This window comes from Culex quinquefasciatus, chromosome 1 (assembly GCF_015732765.1).
Source record: "Culex quinquefasciatus strain JHB chromosome 1, VPISU_Cqui_1.0_pri_paternal, whole genome shotgun sequence".
Lineage (NCBI taxonomy): Eukaryota > Metazoa > Arthropoda > Insecta > Diptera > Culicidae > Culex > Culex quinquefasciatus.
The window spans coordinates 120,667,351-120,682,542 of record NC_051861.1 but is presented as its reverse complement, the minus strand read 5'-3'; the positions used below and the strand labels follow the sequence as shown (position 1 = coordinate 120,682,542).

Genomic DNA, 15,192 nt, shown 5'->3' with positions numbered 1-15,192 from the left:
AAACATATTTGTTATGGTAAATCTTCCTAATATACATATTGAACATCTTTTGTAAAATATTAAAAGATTACATTTGTGTAGTGAGAATTTTGGCTCGAGCCTCAAGTTGATTTGGCCTTTAAAAATTTAAGGAGGTATTATACTACGGCAAACAAACAAAGAAACTCGCACTTTTAGACTTTTTTTGCCTGCATTTGTTTGCAGAAACGTTAACCTGCATACATTTAACCATGCTTTCGAGTTTGCTAACTGTAAAACACGAAAAAGTGCGAATTCTTTGTTTATTTCTTTGTCGTAATCTAATGTCTCCTTTATTCTTGAAAAGGTTTTTTTTTTCAAATATTCTCATTGTATTGCTCTACCAGTACCTCTAGATATTTATGCCATTGTGGTTTAGTTCTACATTTACCATGTCTAGTTCTAATACATACCATGTCTCCTCTCAAACACACACACACAGGTCCGCCCTCCAAACCCTGCACAAAGTGTCGTCGAAGGCGCGCGAGCACAACTTCTTCGCGGGGGGCACCTCCCACGAGTGGGTCCCGTACTACGAGCGCCACATCACCTCGGACCGGTCCTGTCTGAACGAGTGGCACGCGATGGACGCGCTGGAGAGCCGCCGCCCTGCCTCGCCCGACTCGATCCGGAACAAGTGAGTTTCTCTCTGCGATTTTTTTCGTTTGGAAATTAATTTTTGGTTTTGGTTTTAGGCCGACGGAGCGCGAGGAAACGGAACGCGTGATACGCACAAAGCTCAAGGAGATTATGATGACGGTGGATTTGGACGTGGTGACGTCCAAGTTTATCCGGGGGAGGCTGGAGGAGCAGCTGGACATGGACTTGGGCGAGTACAAGTCGTTTATCGACGAGGAGATGCTGGTCATTCTGGGGCAGATGGACGCCCCGACGGAGATCTTTGACCACGTGTACCTGGGGTCGGAGTGGAACGCGAGTAATTTGGAGGAGTTGCAGCGGAACGGGGTTCGCCACATTCTGAACGTGACGCGGGAGATTGACAACTTTTTTCCGGGGATGTTCGACTACTTTAACGTGCGCGTGTACGACGACGAGAAGACGGACCTGCTGAAGCACTGGGATAATACGTTCAAGTACATTTCGCGGGCCAAGATGGAGGGTTCGAAGGTGTTGGTGCACTGCAAGATGGGCATCTCGCGGTCGGCGTCCGTGGTGATAGCGTACGCGATGAAGGCCAACAACTGGGACTTTGACCAGGCGCTGAAGCACGTGAAGTTGAAGCGGACGTGCATCAAGCCGAACAAGAACTTTATTGCGCAGCTGGAGACGTACCAGGGCATGTTGGACGCGATGAAGAACCGGGAGAAGCTGCAGCGGAGTAAGAGTGAGACGAATCTGAAGAGTGGCAGTGGGACGAAGGACGGGCGGTTGCTGCCGGGCAGTGAGCCGACTCCGTTGATTCAGGCGTTGAACCGGGAGAGCAATCAGAACTCGCTCAGTAAAAGTGGCCGGTTTTTGAGGAGGCGGGGGAAACGACCGAAGAGTTGGTCTCCGGACTCGGAGAAGGCCGCGTTGCTGCTGGAGACTAGCCGGCAACAGTCGCACTCGCTGGAGCACTTGATGGCGGCGCAGAACATCGAGGTTAAGACGATCCGGATGCCGTGCGGGAACGGCCAGAACTACAGCGTCTCGCAGAACCAGATTGTGCACCTGCAGGAGGGCAGCGAATCTCCGTCGGCGTCCTCGTCCTCGGTGCGGTCCATCATCAGCGAGCTGGAGTCGAACAAACAAGCCAAAGAAACCTCCGGCGGAAGCCACAAGCGGAAAGGTTCGTCCTCTTCGGTGGCGTCCGCGACCGGTCTCAGCTTGGCGGCGTCCGACGAAGACCAGTGGGATCCCGGGGAGGAGCTCCGGGCCAGCATCCCGTTAATGGCGGCCAGCACTACTTCTCAACATTGTGATACTATTTCTACTAGCACTAGTAGCGACACTTCAATAGCTCAACCGGGGGTGGTCTGCTGGACGAGTCAAAGCCAGATCATCCAGCAAGTTCCTGTCGCGCTTCCCCCTCAGCAGCCGCAGCACGTGTCTCGACAGAGTTCCTGGTCCAGCGTAGACTCCGCCGTCGTGGCGGACATGATCCGCGGGACGCTTTCGTCCGCGTCGCGGCACTCGAGCTGGGGCTCGGGCGATAACCAGCAGCAGAGGGGGGCGCCGGCGCCACCCTCACGCAACAGCAGCTGGGGCTCGTACGACACCGGCAGTAGCAACAGCGCCGCGAGCAGCATACAAACCGTGATCGAGGTTCCGGCGGGTGCAATCATGATGGCCGCCGAGGAGGACCTCGGCCAGAGTGGGATCTTCCCGTACGACAAGGACGAAATTCCGTGGCATCCGGGGACGGTCAAGCGGACGAAGCAGAAGATCGAGGAGCGATCCTCGTCCTCGATCAAGCGGATTTGCAGCGAAAAGTTCGGCCAGAAGCACCCCAAGTGTGGCGATCGGGGGAAGTCTTCGTCCGGGGGGCAGCGATCGAACAGCGAGGAAGCCCTACCGTCGAATCGGAACGCCCCAGGGATGATTTCCAGCACGTACACGCGTCTATCGGCGTCCGCTCCGGACTCGTACTGCCTGTGCTCGTACGGAGGAACCGCTCCGAAGGCGAAACCGGAAGAAATGCCTCCCCCGAAGGGCCAGCATCGGAGGTTCAGCTTTCGGAAGAGTTCGTCCGGTGCGGGGACCGGCGCGGCCAACCTCGCCGACGAGAAGAAGGAGAAGAACGACGAAAACACCGCCATCAGCGTGGGCGGAATCGTCCGGAACCTCAAGATGAGCTTCGAGGCGAAAGTCTCCAGCGATCGAAGCCGCAAGGAGCAGAAAAAGGTCCGCTCGCTGCCATCCTCTCCGGTTGCCATACACATCGAACTGAACAAGGCCGGCGGAGGCAAGCAGAACCAGCAGAGCCCGCAACCGCCGGAAGACGTGACCGTGCGGGACCTCGTCGGCCGGTACGAAGCCCCGCGCCAACATCGGGCCTCCTTCAACACCCACCACCGGCACAACAGTACCAGCAGCTCGGCCAGTTCCACCACCGGCGGCCAGGACCAGGTCCAGGTCGTGCTCCGCCAGCGACCCCGGTCCGTCTTCGAGCCGCTCAAGTATGCACAAAACCAGCAGAAACCCCTCATGATTTCACACTCAACCGCCCTCCTCAAGTCCAGTTCCGGCACCGACACCACCCTAGCGGACTTTAGCCGGATGCCACCGATCCCGCCGGCCGGGGCCCCCTTCGTGCGGGGCATCATCATCGGAACCTCGAATAACAACAACAACAACAATAACAACACCTCAGCGTCGACGGGTGGCGGCACGGGCGGAACCGGCGTCACCGGCCAAACCAAAAAGGTGGTCCAGCACCACGGCAAGACCCACCCGCTGGCCAAGATCAACCTGACCAAGCATCGGATCAACGCGACTTCCACGACGGCAGCTACGGCGTACAATACGATGTAAGTTTGTGTCAATTGTTTCTCTCTCCCTCTCTCTTTGTTGGTTTCCCCTTTTGATTTCAACGTGACCGGAAATGGTGCGGTTCAAAAAGTTTAGTTCGTCCCCCGTTTGTTTGTGTTTTTTTTCTTTTTTCGAATTCGTTAGGTTTTTTTTGTTGTTCGAAAATTCGAAACCGTCGGCAGTATTACGTATTACTCGAAGCAAACGATTAGGACGCCGTTTGATTTTAGCGGAAATTTCTACAAAATAAACACAAACAAAAAACCTTTTTTCGGGAACGCCTTTTAAAAGCTTGAAAAGTGTGAAATTTTGCTCGAAACTGCGTTCCAAACGCGTGTTCGTCGTGAATTTTCCGTTCAAATTCACGCCGAACTGCAGTTTTGCACTTCATCTTGAACTGCAGTATGGCGATATCGGTTGCGACGCAACCTAGCTATTTCGAGCAAAAGCTTACAGTTTTTAACGCAAAAGGTCACAACAAATTTGGTCTCTCTGTTTTTTTTACAAACAAACATGTTCTAACCTGCAAAAAAAGGTGGAAAACTTAGCTGCAAAACAAATTACGCTTCGCGATCGACTCCTGTTTTTTTTTTCAAAACAGACATTCGTGTTTGTTTCCGAAAAAGTCCTTCTCCCTTTAAAACAAAAATTAAAGAAAAGGGGAAAACAAAAACGACGTGTTGAACGCCCTCTTATACAACTTATCTATCTACATACATAATTGTAAGGAAACGAAGAAGAAAGGAAGAAGAAATTTGTACGGTCATACGCTTGCGCGAGTATTTGTGGATGGTGTGACAACGAATGCATTTTTTGCGTGCGCGCGCGTTTGTGTTAATTTAGCTTAAATTGCGCAAAAACTGTCACAGCGACAGCTCTAATTTGTACATATACACATACACATAAAGTAAACAAAAAAAAAACATGTTAGGCTTTCCCGCCAGGAAGACAACAATAAGTCCTAGTTTTTTTTTGCGAGAGAGTCAAAAGTCCCAAGAAAATGTGCTTTTTTAAAACAAAAAAATCTTTCGCTGCCGCCAAACCTTTTTGAAAACTCCCCTCCTTCACCCATTTTTTTGCGCAGTGTGCGTGTGTACTGCTATCACTATTACACAACTACTACTACGGCTATCGCTCGCTATTCGCTGTTGGCGCGTCAGAAAAACAAAGCAAGAAGCTAAAAACTAGTGGCAACAAGAAAAAAAAAGGAAAGAGAGAAAAAAAGCATATTAGCGAATCAAACAAAACAAATAACAGACACAGCAACAATATTCAAGTAACTGTTCGAATATTTTATGTGGTTTTTATAAGCTTTTAAACTGAGAGACAGAAAGGAATGTGCAAAGGTAATAAAAAAGTAAAGTGTAAAAAAAACTATTGTGAGAGCCGACTCGGAAACAAAACAATAGCGGCGAGGAAGAGAAGGCAAGAGAAAGAAGCAAAAAAAAAGCAAAACTATAGGAAAACGAGAAAGTTTGTATTTAAAGAATAAAACAAAGAAAAAGAGATAAAAAAAAAACATGAGTAAAGAAACAAATCGTGCTTTCCGTTGCTGATATTGAATTCTTCGAAATGTCCCAAATCGTAATGCAGTCCTGACTCGATTATTCGATGTCCTAAAAAAAAAAACGAAAAAAAATGTGTCTCCAAAAATACAACACAAACATTTGTGAAATATCTAGTTTTCCGAAAAAACAAGTTTTCAAAGAAATTTGTTATATTGTATTGTAAGGAAGTCGACTGTAGGCGGCTGGGCCACGCAGTTGCTCGCGAACTTCTTTTGGCGTCCCTTTTTGCCTTCCTCACTGAGGTAAGGCTATAATCCTGCTCTAAAAATGAACTTTTTATTAAAAGCTCAAAGACCCACCTTCATGTATACATATCGACTCAGAATCGAAAACTGAACAAATGTCTGTGTGTGTGTATGTGTGTGTGTATGTATGTATGTGACCAAAATTCTCACTGAGTTTTCTCAGAACTGGCTGAACCGATTTTGACCAAACCAGTCGCATTCGACTTGGTTTAGGGTCCCATACATCGCTATTGAATTGTTTGAAGTTTCGATAACTAGTTCAAAAGTTATGTATAAAAATGTGTTTTCACATATATCCGGATCTCACTTAAATGTATGTAAGCGATGTCCGGATCCATCATCCGACCTATCGTTGGTTAGGTAATTGAAAGACCTTTCTAACGAGTCCACAACATTGAAGATCTGGCAACCCTGTCTCGAATTATGACCTCTTAAGTGATATATTTGTACTTTTTCGATGCCGGATCTCACTTAAATGTATGTAAACGATGTCCGGATCCATCATCTGACCAATCGTTGGTTAGGTAATTGAAAGACCTTTCTAACGAGTCCACAACATTGAAGATTTGGCAACCCTGTCTCGAGTTATGACCACTTAAGTGATATATTTGTACTTTTTTGATGCCGGATCTCACTTAAATGTATGTAAACGATGTCCGGTTCCATCATCCGACCCATCGTTGGTTGGGTAATCAAAAGACCATTCCAACGAGTCCAAAACATTGAAGAACTGGCAACCCTGTATCGAGTTATTACCACTTAAGTTATATCTGTGTACTTATTTTTCTGGATCTAAAAAAATAGCTGAAGTATGTGTCCATACCACTCATATTACCCATTGTTGGTAAAAAATGAGGAAGGCTCCAACCACATAGGTGGATTATGTTAGTTTTTTAAATAATTATTGCAGATTGTTTTTCGAGTCGATTGCGAGCAACGGGGCCGCGTGGTTGCTCTGCAGGATTAATCGTGATTATATGTGTCCTTTTTCTCCTTCCTTTATCATTGTTGATCGGGAGGTACGCCGTCGGTTGTGTACGTCGAATTTATTGTGTTAAAGAACATGTTTTTGTCAGTCGATTGCGAGCAGCGATGTCACGCGGTTGTTAGCAGCTTCAATGTGTTTTTTTTTACGTTTTTTAGAGTTTTGAGAGTTGATCGCTAGCAGTATGATCACGCGATTGTTTTGCAAGTTTAAGCGTCCATTTTGTTGAGTAAAAAGTAATTTTTCCCATGACCCATGAAGAGTATCGAGGCCGCATTTACAAAGCGAGCTCAGTGGCTATTTCTTAATTTAATGTTAACCCTCTACAACCCAACCCCGCCTCTAGACGGGCTTCGATCTAAAAAATCGCCAAAAATCAATTTTTCAACCAAATTTGTATCATTAAAATGCACTGGGAAGGAGAACTCTTTAAATTTTTGTTTTATGTGACCTTGCCAATGTTTTTTTTAAATGTATTTTTAGGGGTCAACTTTGGCTGTATTTTTTGCTAACATTTCCTGTATTTTAAGTAAAAAGAAGTATGCAGTAATTTTTGTAATGTCTTACACTGTGATAATGTGGTCATCAGTGATGACAACCATCGCGACGCTCATTTTTGGTTCGCGGCACATTTTTTGTTTGTAGTGATTTTCAGTTACGGAATTTGACAAAGTTGTGCATGAAGGACTTGTAGAACACACCAAATCCAAATATTGATTTTTGAAAAATACAAAAAAAGTTACAACCAAAAATGTGTTAGGCAAACGAAAGCATCGCGAACCATTGGTCCTGAGGTGTGGAATCTTCTTGTAACTTTTTGCGTATGAATTTACAGCTATACAATGTTCTGAAGAAATGTTGCTGTTGGTGAGTTCTACAAGTGCTTCAAACACCATTTTATCGAATTCCGTAACTGAAAAGCACTACAAACGAAAAATGTGCCGCGAACCAAAAATGAGCGTCGCGATGGTTGACATCACTGGTGGTCATTCTAGAGCAGAAAATGTGAAGACCAAGCAACAAATGAAAAAGTGATTGTAAAATCATGAAAAAATTAGAAAGGCAAAATGTAATAACAGAAGCTGGTAGAATAGGTCAAGTACTACCAAAAACAAAAATAAAATAAAATAAACAAGATAAATGCAATTTAAAATAGGTACTAAAAATAAAACAAGTACGTCGCTCGGTCATTTGAAAAGAGTTCAAATATTTATATCCATATCAGAAAATTGTATTTTCGGGAAGTTGAAAAAAAAATTCAGCAGCTTTATATTTGTTTAAAAAAAAATCTCAAGGAAATTAGAAGGAAGTCTTGGTTATAATTTTTTAAATCAAAAATTCATAATTTTTTCCTTTAAAAACCAAATTTATCAAATTTTTAATTTTTATTATTATTATTTTTTATTTTTTTTTCTTTTTCTTTTTTTTGTGCTTAAAAGCACATTAAAAAAACGGAGTACTTTTTGATTGCAGTTTTAATTTTTCCTTAGAATATATGTTTTTGGTAAGCTTTTAAGGTAAGGCCTCTGTAACTTGTCGGATTATGAAATTTAATTCCATTGCTTTAGGGGACCTTAACCCTAAACAAATTTGAAATAAATCAAAAATTTAAAAATACTGATTTTGGAATTAAAGTTTTTGTGATTTGTAAGCAATTCTTTCAAGATTATTCGAAGCCTCTATTATCCAAAGTTTCTATTATCCGAAGTTTGATTATCCAAAGGTTTGTTTGCGACTTCGGATAATCGAATCACGATCAAAATTTTTTTTCGTATTTTTTTAATTTTATTTTTTTTTTACTTTTTACATCAAATTCGAGTTCTGCGACCCTATTTTTGTCAAATTTGAATATTTGTATGCCTTTTAAATTGAAAAATGCAATTTTTCAATATGTTATCACCGCCATTTTGGCCGCCATCTTGGAAGCTCGACTATTCAAAATAATACAACAAAAATAAAAATAAAAAATATAAATATTGAAAAAAGCCATAGTTTCAACATGTGCACAGAAAAAGTGATTTAAGATGCATTTTACACTAGTTCAGTGATTTTGCAATCATTAGTTATCAAAAAAAAAAAAAAATACGAAAACAAATATTTTAGCGAAAAAAAAAAACTTTTTGCGGTAATAATCATCGAAAAATTTCAACAATTCAAAAGATTTTTAAATCAACCCAAACATGCTAAAATTGAATTCAATCGATTGCACTTAGACTAAGTTTTTAATTGAAATATTGGAGTTTTTTGAAAAAATATTTTTTTGACCCCTGATTTTTCGAGCCAATATTGAAAAAGGGGGGGGGGGGGCTTCTATTGAAATATTTAAAATGTTTCTTGAAAACGAATTTACCGATCGATTTTGTGTCTTTGTCAAAATTGTATGTCTTGCTTAATACTTTGAAAATTAGTCACAGCCAAAAAAATAATCCATGTTTTAATTGACCTTTCCACACAAAAAATGAATAACGTAAAATGTCCATTTTTGAAAATTCTAGTTTTTGTTTTTTTTTTTAGATGAAAAAAATGCCATCTTATGACTTGTTTTCGAGGTTTTTCTAATTTAAAAAAAAAAGATTTATTAGAAGAATTGGCAACACTTCCAAATGAACTTTACCCAACTTTCCAGTGAGAATTTCGGCCAGAGCCTCAAGTGGCTCGAGATTGAGGCTAAATCGACTCGAGGCTCAAGCCGAAATTCTCGCTGGGTTGTGCTTGTGCCATAACTTATAAAAGGGGAATTTTTGTCATCTCAGACATATCCAGAAATACAATTTTCAGAATTGCTTATTATGCGCAATATTTTGTTGTGTTGCTATTTTTTAAAGTACTAGGAGACAGAACACTCCAATTGTTGTCACCACGACAACCTGATTTTGACATTCTACTTTCATACGTTTTACACACATACGAATGAGTGCCATGTGAAGTCACTCACACAGTCATTGACTTCCTTCTAGTTCTGGTTTGACATTCTACCGAGATTCCGATCATCTCTCCCATGATCGCATTCAAATGACTTCTGTCACCACGCAGCAAACACAATGAAGAGAGAGGCGAAAAACGATAGCAAGAGAAAGAGCACGTTGTCTCGCTCGGGCGGCTGCTTGAGTGGTGCTCATTTTTCGTTCGTTTCGGCTTTGTGTTTACGTTTACCGACCGTCGCCAAGCAATGGCGCTGTGTTTGAGCAATCAAATTTCGTTTTCGGAAATGCATTGGCAGACTTTTTAATATTTTGAAAGTCTTTTTGTATGAACCAAAATTGCCAAAATTGTATTGACGGACTGGTTATGCAAAATGATTTCTTTGCTCATAGAAAAAGTACACACAAAGTTTCATCAAAATTAAAACAAAATGCAAAAATATGGTCCGAATATGGTCCGATATCTCAGAAAATTGCTTAATCAAATTACAGTCGACTCTCTGGTTGTCAACATCCAAGGGACCGTCGAGGAAGAGAATCATCAGTTTACAGAACGATGCATAATGAAGACTCGATTGAAAATATTTTTTTCTTGATACCCAGCTATGGGAGAAAATCATGGCAACGTCCATCAAACAAAAACAAACTAATGTCAAACACCCTTCAAGCTTCAAGGCTTCGTGTCGCCAAGAAAAATGTCTATGCAAGCTATGAGAAAGTGAAGTTATTGACAACCGGAAGAGATTTTTAAAGCAAACAGAATCCAAGGGACCGTCGAGGAAGAGATCCTTCAAGCAAGGGAAAATATCGAGGAATGAAGGTAATTGAAGTATGCAGATTGAAGGGACTGAAGCATTCATCGAAAGATGGAGAATTATTGATATCGAGAAGATCGACAGCCAGAGAGTCGACTGTAATTACATACTCTGTTTGTATGGACTGATGCCAAAATTTTATGAAGACTTGAGGAATAACAAAATCAGAATAATTTAAAAGCTTAAAATAACAAATACAACGGTATATTTTATTATGTAACAAAAAGCTTCCAGTCGGCACGTGCTGGATGACTCTCGCTAGTTCCTGCCGTCCCTCATCACCTCACAGATGCGTGTGATGAGCCCTCCCATCCAAAAAAAAAAAGCAAAACATTTCTTTCGCTTACGTGTTCTATCTGCCAGCACTGAGCTCGCCACAACACAGAAACATGATCCCAGCTGCGCGAGTCCAGTGCGTATAAAAACTCCAACATCCCCGCCAAAGGTATCTCAAATTACCCTGAACCATGCGTCTGTTTGTAGCACTTGCCGCCGCCCTGCTTTGCCCGGTGGTCTTGGGCGCCGAGTCCGAACAGATCGCCACCTTCAAGAGCTTCGAGGAGGCCGCGTACGACTGCGCTCCGTACTACCTGCTGGACGACTCGACGGTTCGACGGTTTCTCGCCAACCCGGAACACCCGTCCGGTTGCGGGGACTCGCGCCTTGCACGCTGCGTCCTGATCGATCTGGTCGCCTGGGATGACGAAGCTGGCATCAAGGAGAACGTCATCTGGCAGTTCTTTGAGCCGTACCGCTGTAACGACTACGCCGAACGGACCCGCGAGTGCATCGCCGGACTGCGCATCCAAGACGTGAACGAGCGAGCCCAAGAGTCCCTCCGATGCTACCTCCACCACTACGGCAAGCTGATCCCGTCCAAGAAGTACTTTGTCCCCCTGCCGGACAGCGGAATGCTGCAGCTGAAGCGCGATGACTACCTACTCGCGGGAACTCCGTGGCACGTGCTCGAGGAGGTCGCCGAGGGTAACTTCTCCCGCGAATACGAACTTGCCAAGGCCCTCTTCATCGGTGCCGTCCGCGGAGGCTTCCTGGACTTTAGCACCAAGGAGTTCTACATGGACCGCGTCTACACCCAGTTCACGTTCCCATCGTTGCTCTCGGAGGAGGCGGCCCGTTGTCAGGCCAAGGTAACGCGCGAATTCCACACCAACGATCCGATTGCGCTGGTGTTTGAGAAAATTAAGCGCTGTCTGGAGGTTTACGAGCCGCTGCTGGACCTGCTGAAGGAGTCGGCGGCCCAGCTGGTGGCCAAGAAGCCTGGAGGGTGCGGCGGAAAGACGAGCGGGTGTGGATGTCACAGCTGTTGCGCTGAACGGAACGATGCGTACTACCCGAGGCCGCATTATTGAGAGGTGGGTTGGGTTTAAGGAGATGACCTGGCGTATGAAATTGTTTGGATATGAAAGTGGATTTAAATTATTTAATAAAACAAAACATGAACCAAAAGTTGCAAACGTTGCATTTTCTTTTCCATGCAAATAACATTGTTTCGCAATCTCTCCAAAACCTAGATTTCTTTTCACTTAATTGTTTTTCTGGCTTAATTTTTGAGGGAAGCTTTTGCATCATTTATTTTGTTCGTCCATACATATTTGATAGAGTCAATCATGATCTTTAGTAAAATGTTTACACAATCCAGAAGACATAGCTTAAATCTAAAAAAAACTATTTCGTAAAACTGCATTTTTTCAATTTTTGAGTAAATCAAAACCTTGGACACAATTTTTCAAAGATTTGAGATAAAAAAAAACATTACTTTTTTAAGTATCAAAAATTCTCTTAAGTACAGATGATCAATTTAAAACAACGTTTTTCTCACCTAGTTTCTCACAAAAAATCTTTTTTTTTTTTTATTAAAAAAATAGATTTGCATAAAAAAATCTAAAAAAGGTAAATTTGATTAAGTTGCACTATTTTTCAAGGAGCCATTACACTACCGCAAACAAACTCGCACTTTTTCGTGTTTGACAGGTTGACAAACTCGCAATTACCTTGTTTGTATGCAGGCTGACGTTTGTACACACAAATCCAGGCAAACAAACAAAGCAGGCAAACTGTCAAAAAGTGCGAGTTTGTTTGTTTGCCGTAGTGTAATGGCTCCTTAGGCTGGTACAAATTTTATTTTAAGTTTTTGTCCCCCCCCTTCAATGTTGGCCCGAAAAATCAGGGGGCAAAAAAATATTTTTTCAAAAAACTTCAATATTTTTATGAAAATTTAAGTGCATTTAGTTAAAATCAATTTAAAATGAATTCCCCTGCGTTTAGAATCATATTTAGCATGTTTGGGTTGATATAAAAATCTTTTGAATTTTTGAAAATTTTCGATGTCTACTATCGCTAAAGTTTTTTTTTCGCTAAAATTTTTGTTTTCGTCAAATTTTACATTTTTTGAAAACTTTTTTTTGCAAAACAATTGAACTAGTGTAAAATACGTTTTTAAACACTTTTTCCATGCAAATGTTGAAACTATGGCATGTTATTTTAATATTTATATTTTTTTATTTTATTGCCCCCCCCCCCCTCGACTCCGGCCAGAGCCGAGGGACAAAAACTTTTAAAAATATTTGCATCGGCCTTAAATAAAATAAAAAATATAAAAATTTTATATTACAGGCCATGGAATTAACATTTCAAAGAAATAGTGTTTTAAAATGTATTTTACACCTGCTTAGTTGTTTTGCAATCATTAGTTGTTAAAATATCCAAGAATAGAAGAAATTTTTTTTGCCGGTGCTGTACAATGGGATTCCACAAAAATTGAAAATATTTTTTGATGGATCCCAGACATGTTGAAAATGATTTTAAACGTAGGAAAATGCAATTCAGTTGGTTAGACTACTGAGCAGTTCTCTCAGATTTCAGTCATTCGATTTTTTTTTGTATTTTTTAATCCGACTGAAACTTTTTTGGTGCCTTCGGTATGCCCAAAGAAGCCATTTTGCATCAATAGTTTGTCGATATCATTTTCCATACAAATTTGGCAGCTGGCCATACAAAAATGATGTATGAAAATTCAAAAACCTGTATCTTTTGAAGGATTTTTTTGATCGATTTGGTGTCTTCGGCAAAGTTGTAGGTATGGATATGGACTACACTGAAAAAAAGTGATACACGGTAAACAAATTTTTGGTGATTTTTTATTAAACTTTTTGTCACTAAAACTTGATTTGCAAAAAAAACACTATTTTTATTTTTTTTATTTGTTTTAGAGGACATCAAATGCCAACTTTTCAGAAATTTCCAGGTTGTGCAAAAAATCTTTGAGCGAGTTATGAATTTTTGAATCAATACTGATTTTTTTTTCAAAAAATAGAAAAATTGTTGCAAAATTTTTTGGCCCTTGTGAAATGTTAGTCTTGGTTTAAAAAATTTCAAAATATTTTTTTCGAAAAGATCAGAAAATTTCACGAATGTTTTATATTTTAACATTGAAAATCGGATCCTTAGTTGCTGAGATATTGACATTAGAAATTGGTGGGTTTTTTAGTGAGACTTAGAAAACATCAATTTTCCTGTTTTTAAACCTTTGCGTGGAATATCTCAGCAACTAAGGGTCGTGCACTGTTGAAAAATGTTTGCGACCAATTTATCTATTTTTTGATTTTTTTTTTTTGAATTTTCATACATCATGTTTGTATGGCCAGCTGCCAAATTTGCATGGAAAATTTTATGGACAAACTAATGATGCAAAATGGCTTCTTTGGCCATACCGAAGGCACCAAAAAAGTTTCAGCCGGATTAAAAAATACAAAAATTAAAATTAAAAAAAAGATCGATTTCGTACTATTTCCATTAAAATTTTGAAGCTGTTTGAAAAAAATATTTTTTTGCCCCCTGATTTTTCGAACCGAATATTGGAAGGTCGAAACTTTGAAAAATATTTGCAACGGCGTAACTATTAAAATTTATGTTACTCCATAACCTGGAAGCTGGGGAAGTGTTGTCATGTTTCAAGAATTTGTGATATATTTTGTACAAAAAGATTTTATCAAAACATTAAAATTAATGATATAATTACAAGACATGGGGGATAGGAGGATTTTTTAAAATTATTTTTTTTCTCTAATTAATCTAATCTAATCTAATCGAACACAAGCGCAGCCAGTCCGAAGAAAGCATTCTGGAAGAACTTGTGGTAAGATTACGCCTCAAGTCCTTTCTTGTCAATATTATTGATTACAGTACATCCGAGTTAGCCAGAAAATGTATAGCAAAATTTAAAGCGGTCAGCCCTACTGCGTTGCATTTCCCGCAGAGACAGATTTTGTGAACGGATCACATTCCACAGAATCATCAGGGGAGGAAGGATGCGTGGACATACCGTACCAAACGCTTCGAATCAGTTGTGGTTTCGAACATATTTGGAAAACGCCTGTAGACAGATTTGATTAAAATGAAATAAAAAAAAAACTGTTTTTAGATCATTTTCAAAGTAAAGCTTGATTTTAAAATTTTGATTTTTTTATTGAAGCAATCAGATAATTTTACAAGAGATTCATAGTTTAACATTGAAAATCGGACCAATAGTTTCCGAGATATCGTCAGTTAAAAATTTCAGGTTAATTTGGTGAAACTTACAAAAAAACATTTTCATCGATTTAAATTTATTGTGAGGCTGTATCGCAGCAACAAATTACCCGATTTTCAAATTTTAGAAAGAAAATTTTCTCAGCAGTACGAAAATACGAAAATCAAAAATACGTTTTTTTGGGAATTTAACTTTTAATAATAAAAAACCATTTTTTTTTACTTTTAATAATAAAAAGTTAAATAAAAAATCTGATTTTTTTTTGTGTACCGATTTTTTAACGAATAGTCCTAGTCATAACGCACAACTTTGCCGAAGACAGAGATTTCTGGGTTTAATTCCCATTCACACGATGAACACTGCCTTCTATGACATTTTTAAGGATAAATACATTTTGCTTAACCCTCTACCGCCCAATTTTTTTTTCGAAAATATTTATTTTTCCCGTGTTTAAGAGGTCATTTTGAGCAACTTTTGTTCTACAAAAAACTTTACTTCTCTTGTTTTCTGTTTTTCTTGTTCAGTTTATGTTTGTTTTTGATAGTATTTGGCCTATTCTACCACCTAATATACAGCAATTCCCCACGAAAACAGCATGAAAAAAAAAAACAAAAGTGCTC

The 15,192-nt window shown here is 40.5% G+C and overlaps 2 protein-coding genes across 5 annotated transcripts in view; both read left to right on the top strand.

The window, feature by feature from the left end:
• Positions 1-4,927, top strand: part of LOC6053843 (protein phosphatase Slingshot) — a 34,290-nt gene extending 29,363 nt beyond the window's left edge. For all 4 annotated transcript variants that reach the window (XM_038251705.1, XM_038251696.1, XM_038251724.1 and 1 more), the window contains 2 exons: positions 461-655; positions 714-4,927. In XM_038251705.1, coding sequence (XP_038107633.1) covers positions 461-655; positions 714-3,492 — 2,974 coding nt within the window. In that variant the 3' untranslated portion in view covers positions 3,493-4,927. The remainder of the gene's footprint in view (positions 1-460; positions 656-713) is intronic.
• A 5,563-nt stretch (positions 4,928-10,490) lies between these two features.
• LOC119771123 lies at positions 10,491-11,393 on the top strand. The gene has a single exon (XM_038266525.1). It carries the CDS (start codon positions 10,491-10,493, stop codon positions 11,391-11,393), a length of 903 nt encoding a protein of 300 aa, XP_038122453.1.
• Positions 11,394-15,192: the final 3,799 nt, after the last annotated feature.